The sequence below is a fragment of the Macaca mulatta genome, chromosome 16, assembly GCF_049350105.2.
Source record: "Macaca mulatta isolate MMU2019108-1 chromosome 16, T2T-MMU8v2.0, whole genome shotgun sequence".
NCBI lineage: Eukaryota > Metazoa > Chordata > Mammalia > Primates > Cercopithecidae > Macaca > Macaca mulatta.
Window position 1 is genome coordinate 45,269,788 of NC_133421.1, and position 12,384 is coordinate 45,282,171.

The following is a 12,384-nucleotide window of genomic DNA, read 5'->3' on the forward strand; positions in this document are numbered from 1 at the left end:
CCAGTCACTCACCCTCTCTGAACCCACTTTTCTCATCAGTAAATGGGATAATAAGAATATCGTTATCCTGTGACTGTTGGGGAGATTTAATGAGATAACAATGCCTGTAAATTACTGAGCAGGGTGCATGGCATCATGAAGTGTGCACTTAATAAGGGGTAGGCTGCAGCTGTGTGATCTTTGGTGAAGGATTTAACTACTTCGAGCATCAGTTTCCTTATCAATAAAATGACAGCATATGATATTTAGTGCCCAGCGTTGCATGAGGATGAAAAGAGAAAATGAGTGTAAAGTGTCTGATTTTATATACCCCACAAGGATGGAGTGAAACAGTTTATGCGTAAGCCTTTGCTAAACTCACATTGAGCAAAAAGTAAACTGTTTTCATTATCTGTCTGTGTAACTGAGAGCTGGTTGCTGTCTCACTTCTACTCAATTCACTACTTTGTAAAATGCAAATGGAAAATGATACTGAGCTCTGGGGGTCATTGTGGATTTAGATGAGTTAATGTGTGTAAAAATAATCTGGAATCCCTAAAGTGCTGAACAAAAATAATGCTGTGTTCCAACCCTAAGGCTCAGGGCCTCAGTATCACACAATGTTTTCATACTATTTAGAAAAATACACCACTTGTGTGGAGGAATTGGAAAAAGCCCCCCCATCCCCACTTTTTTTTTATGAGATGGAGTCTTGCACTGTTGCCCAGGCTAGAGTGCAGTGGCTCCATCTTGGCTCACTGCAGACTCCGCCTCCCGGGTTCAAGCGATTCTCCTGCCTCAGTCTCCTGAGTAGCTGGGATTACAAGCGCCCACCACCGCGCCTGACTAATTTTTGTATTTTTTAGTAGAGACAGGGTTTCACTATCTTGGATAGACTGGTCTCGAACTCCTGACCTCATGATCCACCTTCTTTGGCCTCCAAAAGTGCTGGGATTACAGGCATGAGCCACCGCGCCCAGCTGGAAAAAGCCCTTTTAATAGACATTCTATGTGTGTATATATGTACATATGTATTTTTAAGACAGGGTCTTGCTCTGTTGCCCAAGCTGGAGTGCAGTAGCACGATCACAGCTCACTGCAGCCTTGACTTTCAAGGCTCAAGCAATCCTCCCATCTCAGCCTCCTGAGTAGCTGGGATTGCAGGCACGTGTCACCGTACCCGACTAAATTTTTAATATTTTATAGAAGAAGGGATGGAAAGATTCTGCCTGGAGAAAAAATTGGCAAACCTAGGTCTGACTCCAGCTTGGTCCACAGTGTCCTTACCAATTGATGATCATCAGAGCTCCCTGCCCAAAGCAGGGCTATCTGGCCTGTCAAAATTCATCTATTGGTAAAAGCCACCATATGTCATGCCATACCTGTAACCACACACACACACACACACACACACACATTCTCTCTCTCTCCCGCTTTCTCTCTAAGGTTGCCAGGTGAAACAGAGGATGCCCAATTAATCTTGAATTTCAGATTAATGATGAATAAGTTTTTGGTGTTAACTGTCCCAAATATTGCATAGCACCCATTTACTTTTTAAAATATTCATTAATCTGAAATTCAAGTTTAACTGGAGTCCTGTATTTTTATTTGCTAAATCTAGTAATCCTATCTCACTCTCCTTCAGAAGCTCCCTCCCCAAGGTCCATTGCAGGGTTTTGCTTGAATCGGCAGCCATGTTACAGTCTGTTCTTTTTGGGGGGATATATGTTGAGTATAGGGTCTTGCTGTGTTGCCCATGCTGGCCTGAAACTCCTGGGCTCAGACGATCCTCCTGAGCAGCTGGGACTACAGGCATGCATCACCACACCCACCTCACAGAAGGAAGGAGAACCTTCCTACTAGTTGCCTGACAAGGCTGGAAGCTCTCTAAGAGCAAGGGGCAGTTCAGCCTCATATCCACTATCTCTGGGGCACCAACCCAGGCAGGGATGCTTCTTACGAATGTGCACAGGGCATCCTCAGAGAGGGGGCATAGATGGCAAAGAGATCCATCCTCAGCTCTAGACACCCTACGGCTGCCTGATGGGGATGCATCTGCACATCCTTTTTCTCATTGGTTTGCCCAGAGAAGTGCCTTTTAAAAATTGGTATGCCCAGGATGGATGCCCCTTTTTCATTGGTTGGTTGGAAGGTGAACAGGGCCTGTTTCCAGTTAGTCTCCCTCAAAGGAATGCCTGTTTCTTTTTATTTCATTCTTTAGAGACAGGGTCTTGCTCTTATTCTCAGGCTCGAGTACAGCGGCATAGTCAGGGTTCACTGTAGGCTTGACCTCTCAGGCTCAAGCCATCCTCCCACCTCAGCTTCCAGAGTAGCAGAGACTACAGGACACACCACCACACCCGGCCAGGAATGCCTGTTTCTAAAATGTTTATTCTGGCTGGGAATGCCTGCTCTAAAATGTCTATTCTGACCGGGCGCGGTGGCTCATACCTGTAATCCCAACGTTTCAGGAGGCTGAGATGGGAGGATCACTTGAGCCCAGGAATTCAAGACCAGCCTGGCTAACATAGTGAGACACACTATCTCTGTATCCCAGAGGTTCTCCATTTCAGCTTCACTGGGAAGAAAGGGTACAAGGAGAAGTCATGGTTCTCTGGAGGGCTGAATGTCTGGGAGAAGACAGGCTTGGCCACTTCGAAAGCTGATCCTGCCTCTCTCTGCATCCCAGCCTAGCTCTGGTCCCTGAACCCCTCAAACTAGCACCACTGTGCATTTGAAAGTTGACTTTCTCTGTTTTCCTTTTGTGTTCTTGTTTGGATTATTTCATCCCATCCTTTCCTCTCCCTATGCCATCTCTGCTTGTGGTCACCTTGAAGTGCCATCCAGACTTGAAACTGCCTGCAAGAATTTATGCAGAACAAAGCTTTCTCCACCCATACGCTTAGCCCGGACTTCAACCCTGCCTTTGCGTAGGATGTCTCTTTCCCGGGAAGATAACATATTTCCATGGTTTGAATTTGGGTAGCAGGAGGTTCCGGTTCCCTTCTTCCTCTGAAGATTACTCATAAATCCCAGAGCACCAAATTCTGTGATCTTCAAAATCCAGGGGCCTGTGAAGCCCCACAAGTGACTTGCTGTATGTTTTCATGTCTAGTACATATCCTGAGCCAAATTCACTTTGGATGGGGTGGGGAGGGTGGGCAGCAGTTTGCTGTGTGGATGCTGGGAGGATGGGAGGGGGTTCAAGGAGAAAAGGAAGATGAAAGCAGGGCAGTTTATTGACAAGAGACTCAGTTCATAGGAAGGGTATCTGGAGAGTGACTGGAGAATGGCTTTGGATCAGGGATTCTCAAACCATGACCCAAAGATTACCCACATCCAAAAGAATACTGTGGTGGCAAGTCCCTACATTAATCCAATATCATTATTTCCTCCTCTGGTAGGAGTGGGTGTGGGGATGGGAATGAGGAGTTGGAACAAATGATAGTGATTAATACTTGTTGAGAGATTAACATGGGCCACATATGTGGTATGTACTTTACATAAATCATGTCATTGACTCATTGCAACTTCCTTATGAGAAAGCTACTATTATAAGCATCCTAATTTTAAATATGAGGAAACTGAGGCACAGAGAGATTGTATCACTTGTCCAGAGTCACAAATCTTATAATGGTTTTATGTTTTTGTTTTGTTTTGTTTTGTTTTTTTGAGACAGAGTCTTGCTCTGTTGCCCAGGCTGGAGTGCAATGGTGCGATCTCAGCTCACCGCAACCTCCGCCTTCCAGGTTCCAACAATTCTCCTGCCTCAGCATCCCAAGAAACTGGGATTACAGGCACCCGCAACCACACCTGCCTTTTTTTTTTTTTTTTTTTTATTTTTAGTAGAGACGGGGTTTTGCCATGTTGGCCAGGCTGTTCTCAAACTCCGGGCTTCAGGTGATCCACCTGCCTCAGCCTCCCAAAGTGCTGGGATTATAGGCCTGAGCCACTGCACCCGGCCACAGATCTTATAATGGAACCTGTAATTCAACCTGGATGCTGTAACTCCAGATCTAGGGCCTATAAATACTACACTATCCTGCCTCAAGTCAAATTTATAAAATGTGATTCTTAGATCACCTGCATTGAATCACCTGAAAAATTCAGATTCCAGAGCCCTATTCCAGACCTACTGAATTACTGATTAGTAAATACCAACTTCCAGGAGGAAGATAGGTTTTCCCAGGGTCTGTTTCTCTCCTTCCTTCTCTCCCTGTTTTGGCTGAGCAGATTCCTGACCCAGCTTGGCTGGTAGTTCTCTTCACACCTCCTCTTCAAAGAGAGCTGCTTCTCCTGCTTCCCTCTCTCTGCATTGGGGCTTGGCTTAGATCCACAGTGCCTCCCAGCACTCCCAGAGTGGACAGGATCCTGTGGAACTCATGCCAGGGCCTGGGCACATTGCCTGCCCAGGGGAGTGTCTGGCAGCTGCTGCTTCCCAGTCCTTCCTCCTGCTGACAGAAGACAACAGCAGAACCCCTTGAATCAGGCAGGATGTGTGAACCTGGACAAGGTTCCTCTGGGCCTCAGTTTCTCACTTTGTAATATGGGGAACAATCAGCTTTGTCTCTGCCCCTTCCTCCTCCCCAGGAAGTGTGTGGAACACAATGTAGATTTTCTCAGGAAGAATGCTGAGCTCCGGAGACAGGCACTCAAGAGTGCCTGTCTCAAAAACACATAAGCAGAAGAATAATTAGCGGAATAATGAAGACATGAGGTTAGGTTGGGAGCACTGAAGAGGAGGCTTTCCTGAGTAGTGAGGACTTTTGCTGTCAAAATTTAAATTCATTTTTGACCATAGCCTCTGCATTTTTAGCTGTGATTCAATTCCAGAAGCCCTGACTAACAACCGTCTCTGCCTCTGGATGGGAAATATCCTCTCTCTGGCACCGGGGGATATGGTCTCAGCAGTCTGGGTCACACTCACAGGCATACATCGCTGTCTGCTCCCCCTGTACATGTACACACACGCTCATACAGGACTGGAAAAAGTAAGAAATTTGGAGCAAGATAAACCTGGGGTTGAATCTCAACTTTTTCACATTCTGTGTGACTTTTGCAAGTCAACTAACCTCTCTGAGTTTCTGCCATTATAAAATGGGAGAGAAATAACTCTTGCCTTTTCTGCTATCCAGTGTGTAATGGGGAACAAGCTAGACAATCAGAAAGTATTAAATACAGCCGGGCGCGGTGGCTCAAGCCTGTAATCCCAGCACTTTGGGAAGCCAAGGAGGGCAGATTACTTGAGATCAGGAGTTCGAGACCAGCCTGACAAACATGGTGAAACCCCGTCTCTACTAAAAATACAAAAATCTGGCCAGGTGCGGTGGCTCATACCTGTAATCCCAGCACACTGGGAGGCCAAGGTGGGCAGATCACCTGAGGTCAGGAGTTCAAGACCAGCCTGACCAACATAGAGAAACTCCATCTCTACTAAAAAATACAAAATTAGCCGGGCGTGGTGGCGGCGCATGCCTGTAATCCCAGCTATTTGGGAGGCTGAGGCAGGAGAATCACTTGAACCCGGGAGGTGGAGGTTTTGGTGAGCTGAGAGATCACGCCATTGCACTCCAACCTGGGCAACAAGAACGAAACTCTGTTGAAAGAAAAGAAAGTTAAATCCTACAAAGTGCTGGATATTGGGTGCACAGACCTGAGAGCACAGTCATGCATTCTGTGCACAGGTTCACACTGGAGCACGCTCACATGCAAATGACATACACAAACCTGCCCCAGGACAGTCACACGAGCATCTCCGCTCCTGGCAATGATCTCTGTCTCAGAGCAGCCCTGTCTTCCCTAACTCTCATCGTGGTCTAGCAGGGCGTCAGCCTCTTCTTGTTTTTTACTCACACCAGGACCCAGGGGACTTGCAAGGAGCACAATAAAAGCCTGGCCAATCTGGCGCTGTGCCCCACTTCCCTTCCACATAAAGGCTGTCTAACCACCAGGCATCTGGCCTGAAAGGCTGGGCCAGGACCTACTCAGCATCTGCTGCTTTGCTTAAAAGACCTGCTAACAGGAAAGTGTCTGGTTCCTTTCTACCCCAAACAGGAAGCGCCTGCCACTGTCGGGAGGATGGGGTAGCCTGGTCATTTACAAGGAGCCTCCCTCTCCTGCACTGGAGCCTCAGAGTAATTATCCTGGCAGGGCCGCTCTCTAGGAAGGCCAGGGGAGAAGGGCTTCAGGGACGCCTCCACTGGGGTGGGGCTGGGGTGGTGACAACAGCTACACATTGCCTGTGGCAATTGGCACCAGGTGGTTGTCGTTCTTTCAACACTCACTGAACACTTACTCTGTGCCCCGTGGGAGACATAGGGAAGTCCTAGATAAGGCCTTTGAGCTTGAGGAGTTTAAAGACAAGACAGAAAGACAAGTCATGCTCCTTTTTTCCCCCCATTTATTTATTCATTTATTACATGCCATTGTTTTTTCCTTTTTAAAAATGCCTAGTGTTGGACTGGGCGTGGTGGCTCACGCCTGTAATTCCAGCACTTTGGGAGGCCGAGGTGGATGGATCAAGAGGTCAGGAGTTCAAGACCAGCTTGGCCAAGATGGTAAAACCCCGTCTCTACTAAAAATACAAAAATTAGCCGGGCACGGTGGCAGGAGCCTGTAATCCCAGCTACTTGGGAGGCTGAGGCAGGAGAACTGCTTGAACCCAGGTGGCAGAGGTTGCAGTGAGCCGAAATCGAGCCACTGCACTCCAGCCTGGGTGACAGAGTGAGACTCCGTCTCAAAAAAAAAAAAAAAGAAAAGAAAATTAGCCAGGTGTGGTGGCACATGCCTGTAATCTTAGCTACCTGGGAGGCTGAGGCAGGAGAATCTCTTGAGCCTGGGAGGCGGAGGCTGCAGTGAGCTGAGATCACCCCACTGCACTGTCTGAGTGACAGAGTGAGGCTCCGTCTAAAAAAAAAAAATACCTACTGTTTCAGGCATTGTGCTGGGAGCTGGATGTTCAGAAAGGAATTATGCAACCCAACTAGAGAGCAAACAGGCAAGGCATGCAAGCCTTGAATTATGCGGTACAACTGTGAGTTCCTGAGGATTTCAAAAAAAGCAAAAAATCATCATGATCCGGTTTTTACTTTGGTCAGAGCAATAACCTTTCCCTGCCCTCTAGAGTCTATGTTCTAAACAGCAGGCAGAGTAATCCTGGCAAAACAGGTCAGCTCTTGCTGGGCCTCTCTGCTCAAATGGCTCCCTCTAATGGTTTCCCCTTTAAGTGAATCCTTACAATGCCCTTACAAGGTCCTATACCATTGGTAGAAGGGTTAGGGGAAGCCAAGCAGGGGATGGAGGGAACTCAGAAACGATCAATAGCAAGATGACTATAAGCTGTAGGTGGGGGGACAAAGGGAGGAGGCAAGTTACTAGGGCCAAGGAGCCAGGGTCACCAATGGAAACTGGAGCTCTGAGACCTCCCTGAGGCAGAGGGGGAGGGGGAGAGATAACCCTCTTCTTTCTTTTCTTCCTCTCTTCTTCCACCTAATTTCCCACCAGGTCTCTCCTTGGCCAATTCAAGCTGAAAGATACCGCCAGAGGGACTTTCTGAAACTGAAACAAGGCAACCCTGTAGGGGTCTGCTCCCCTGTGACGACAGGAAGAAGGGATCCAGGGCCAACAGGCACAGTACCAAGACTCTATTTTTTTTTTTTTTTCTCTTTTGAGATGGAGTTTCACTCTTGTTGCCCAGGCTGGAGTGCAATGGCGTCATCTCAGCTCACCTCGACCTCTGCCTCCCAGGTTCAAGCGATTCTCCTGCCTCAACCTCCCGAGTAGCTGCAATTATAGGTATGTGCCACCATGCCTGGCTAATTTTGTATTTTTAGTACAGATGGGGTTTCTTCATGTTGGTCAAGAGAGTCTCAAACTCCTGACCTCAGGTGATCTGCCCACCTCAGCCTCCCAAAGTGCTGGGATTACAGGCGTGAGCCACTGCGCCCGGCCTGAAGACTTTCTCAGATACATTCTGCTAAAACTGATGTGTAAAATCTACCTGCTGTCTTCCCTAAATATGCAGACTGAGGCCAGGAGAGAGGATGTAGAGGGAGCAGGATCTTGCAGCATGAAGAATGCCTGGGTGATTGCTGGGCACGGTGGCTCACGCCTGTAATCCTAGCACTTTGGGAGGTCCAGACGGGTGGATCACCTGAGGTCGGGAATTTGAGACCAGCCTGGCCAACATGATGAAACCCTGTCTCTACTAAAAATACAAAAATTAGCTGAGTGTGGTGGCCCCACACCTGTAATCTCAGCTACTCGGGGGGCTGAGGCATGAGAATTGCTTGAACCTGGGAGGTGGAGAGCCAAGATCATGCCACTGGACTCCAACCTGGGCAACAGTGAGACTCCATCTCAAAAAAAAAAAGCCTGGGTGATGGCAGAATTTTGTTGCAGATAACCATTCCAGTGGAATCACTCCACTACAGGAGGGCACAGGAATCAATCTATGAGTCAGTCTGTGGTAGAGAAGGACCCTTGGAAAGAGGCCCCAGAGCAATGCAGACCTGGAAGGAGTTCTTTGCATCAAGTGTGGGAGAACAGGGACACTGCGAAAAGAACACTGAGCATTATCCAAAGGCCTGGGCATGAGTTCTCATCAGCTTTGTGAACTTGCTCAAGAATTACACCTCCCTGAGCTGCAGTGTCCTAACTGACCAAATGTGGATAGCAGCACTACCTGTTTCACAGGCCCATTCTAGAAATAATGGATATAGAAAATGTCAGTCCTTTGATTTTATTCCTCAGAAGTTCCCCATTGTTTTAGATTTAATGTTCAAACTCCTCTGTAAGGCACACATGGCTCTTTGGAAGGTGGCTTCTGCCTACTTCTTTCATTCCATTTATTACAACTCCTCACTCCTGCAACTCCATAGACCAGCCAGACTGAAGCACTTGCAATTCCCAGATCTTTGCTCTCTACCAATCTTTGCCAATACAGCCCTTTCTGCCTGGAGCATGATGTTCCTAGTATATCCTTGCTGCCTAATTCCTGTACTTTCTTCAAAGTTCAGTTTAGGGGGCATCTCCTGCAGGAAGCCTTCCTTGATACCCCCACCCTTCGTGTGGGCAAGGTGTCCTGCTTTTGTGTTTTCAGAGCACACTCTGCATCCTCCAATCCCAGCACATCCAGCAGTTGATTGAAATCACAGGTTTGGGCCGGGTGTGGTGGCTCCAGCCTGTAATCCCAGCACTCTGGGAGGCCGAGGCGGGCGGATCACGAGGTCAGGAGATCGAGACCATCCTGGCTAACACGGTGAAACCCCGTCTCTACTAAAAAATACAAAAAACTAGCCGGGCGAGGTGGCGGGCGCCTGTAGTCCCAGCTACTCGCGAAGCTGAGGCAGGAGAATGGCGTAAACCCGGGAGGCGGAGCTTGCAGTGAGCTGAGATCCGGCCACTGCACTCCGGCCTGGGCGACAGAGCGAGACTCCGTCTCAAAAAACAAAAAACAAACAAACAAAAAAGAAATGACAGGTTTGGCAGGACAAGATGGAGTTAGTGCAGGTCCTGACTTGTGGGTGGCAGCAGGTCAGCAGACAGGCAGCCTCTGAGACGATCTACAGACTTTTTTCAGGGCAAATGATGTGAGGGTTGGTACATTAGTAGGGGAAGGCAAATACGGAAACAAATACTATGAAGACAACAAGAAACTTTTTGGAACATGGATGGAACCGGAGGCTATTCTCCTTAGCAAACGAACAGGAACGGAAAACCAAATACTGCATATTCTCACTTATAGGTGGGAACCAAATGATGAGAATTTATGAACACAAAGAAGGAAACAACAGACACTCGGGTCTACTTGAGTGGGGAGGGCAGGAGGAGGTCAAGGAGCAGAAAAGATAACTATTGGGTACTGGGCTTAATACTTGGGTGATGAAGTAACATGTACAACAAATCCTTGTTACATGTGTTTATCTGTGTAACAAACCTTCCCATGTACCCCCAAACCTAACATAAAAGTTAAAAAAAAAAAAAAAAAGAAATCACAGGTTCACACTGTTCCTGTTATGAGACTGTAGTTCCTGGAAGGCAGAGGCTCTCCTTCTTATTTTTGTCTCTCCAAGGCCTTTCAGAGCCTGTCACATAGTAAACCTCCAGAGATGGCAATTGAAGGAGGAATGAATGAATAAATGGTGGTACAAACTTAAGGAGTCGATGAGTAACACTTTTGGTGTTTCCTTCTTTGAAAAAATTCTCAAAAAAAGAAAATAAATAAAAAAGAACAACCCTCTAGGTCCCTCTAGGGATCTTCTAGAATTACCTCTTCCCCTCCCCTCCATAACCCAATTCTCTTCTGTTGGACATGCCCATCTTCTCTGCTGGGCTGCCTTCCTCAATATATATGCTAAACAGTTTAATGGTTTTCAGTCATGAAATACTTTCTAATTCCTTTAGTCTTGCTTGTTTGAACTTATCTAGAGTGTTCTGTGACCCTTTTTATCTAGAGTTGAGGGCACAATCACTGCTGGTATAACAGTGGAGAGATGACCTCATGTCTTTTTTCTGACCTGAAAGCATTAATTCTGAACTTCCCTTTTCACCTCCATTGCAACCTGCTCCTCTTTTTGTTCCCTATCACAGTCAATGACACTACCACCGGGACCCCATGTCTACGCCGAAAACCCAGAATTCACCCCAGACTCTTCTCTCTCCACTACCCTCTCCAACCCAGGTGATCACCAGCTCTTGTCTAGTCTACCCCGGGGTATCTCTGGGATCGCTTCACTTACCTCTGTCTCCGGAGCTACTACCTAAGTCCAGGGCACTATCATCTCTCACCAAAATTACTGCATTGGCCACCTAATTGGTCTCTGCTTTTAAGCACCTCTCATCTCCGTGCATTTTTCATTTGGCAGCCAGAAAATACAAATCTAATATAACTCCTCTCCTACTAAATCTGGTGAGTGGTTCTCATTTCCTTCAAGATAAAGTGCAAACTCTAATGCATTTGACAAGGCCGCAGCTATTTAACCCCCTCCTTTTCGGGCATCATCTCCTTCTACTCTCCCTCTGAACAACTACTTGTTCCACAACCAGTCTGCAAAGTACTTTGCTCACTTCTTCACTCGGTCAACTTCTGCACATCACTTACGGTTTGGCTCAGATACCATGCCCTCCCGGAAAAAGTCTTTGTTGGCTCTCTGAGCTTTTCCAGCCCGTTTCCTGCTACAGAGCCCAAGCGGCCTTGGGCCCACCCCTCTGGGCCGTGCAGCATTTTGATTAAACTCACATGCAATGGCGTCGGGTTACCAGGCTTCACATTCCGCCTTGGCCGTTTACTAGCTGTACGACCTAGGTCAAGTGAATTCTGTCTTCTCATCTGCAACATGGGGAAAATATTTCATCAGTCTGTTGTGAGAATTAAATGAGATGATGTAAGGTGCCTGACAAGAGTCAGCTATAATTACAGTGCTGAAAATAAAAGCTCGATCCCTCTGCCCCGCCACATTCTCAGGGTCAGATTTGTGTACGATTTCGTCTTAAGGCACCCTTTTGTTCCAGCATCCTTGTTTGCTACTCGGCGAGACAGTTACAACAAACCGGGAGGCGATGAGGTACGCGAGCTGGTCACGACTCGCTGTCCCCGAGCTCGCCGACTCCGAACGCCCCCAGGTGGCCCAAAGCACTCTGCAGCAAAAGCACGCCAGCTAGGACGTACCATTCGAAATTGTAGGGAAAGAAAAGCTTTGCATAACCAAATAGTCTGTGTTTATAAGGTCCCTCCTCTTTCGTTTCCTAACCGCAAATTCCATCAGACCCACTAAAGTGAGAAATGGGATTGTAAATAAGACGGAGCGAGAAGGTTCCGTTTCCTCCCCGATCGTGATCTTGGCATTGGTACTTTCTCTTCTCAATTCCCTCTCAATAATGGTACGGCTAGCGGAGGGGGGAATAGAGGGGCCTGAGAAGGCCTCAGGGCTCGGCAGCTAGTACCAACGCAGAAACACCCCTCCTGCCGCGGCTTTGTGGTACCACCCGCTGTCCGCTGATTGGCTGCCGGAGCGCCGCAGTCCGCCTCAGCCCGCCGCGCCGCCCTCAGTACAGCTCCGGCCGCCGCGCCGCCTGGCTTTCGTATTCCTTGTTCTCGGCGGGCTGTGGGGCCTCCGCGCCGCGGCCGTTAGTCATGTCGGGTAGGTGACTCCTTCAGCGAGCAGCGGCAGCGACGAGAAGGGCCTGGCGGGGTTGGGCTGTCTTCCCGCCCACTGGAGGGCCCTGAGGAGAAGCCTCCGGCCCTGAGGGAGGCTTGGGGTGGGGGGGCGGCCGCTGCCGCCGCCATGTTGGACTGGAGGCACGCACGCTCCCAACGCTCTCCGGCTGCAAATCACGGCGGGAGCGCCTCGGGCCTCTTGTCTTTTGACCCTGTCCTTGGAACCCGAGGAGACTTACCGTTCCCGG

At 48.3% G+C, this 12,384-nt stretch overlaps 1 protein-coding gene and 1 long non-coding RNA gene across 3 annotated transcripts in view; one reads left to right on the plus strand and one right to left on the minus strand.

Moving 5' to 3' along the window:
- Positions 1-9,472: 9,472 nt before the first annotated feature.
- On the minus strand, positions 9,473-11,902 carry LOC144335446 (uncharacterized). The gene is made up of 2 exons (XR_013406299.1): positions 11,648-11,902; positions 9,473-11,308 (listed from the first exon to the last, which is right to left on the minus strand). It is a non-coding gene; the product is annotated as an uncharacterized LOC144335446 (long non-coding RNA).
- Positions 11,903-12,026: 124 nt separating this feature from the next.
- Positions 12,027-12,384, plus strand: part of TAF15 (TATA-box binding protein associated factor 15) — a 38,143-nt gene continuing 37,785 nt past the window's right edge. For both annotated transcript variants that reach the window (XM_001114501.5, XM_015119090.3), the window contains exon 1: positions 12,027-12,119. In XM_001114501.5, the coding sequence (XP_001114501.2) occupies positions 12,113-12,119 (7 nt within the window). In that variant the 5' untranslated portion in view covers positions 12,027-12,112. The remainder of the gene's footprint in view (positions 12,120-12,384) is intronic.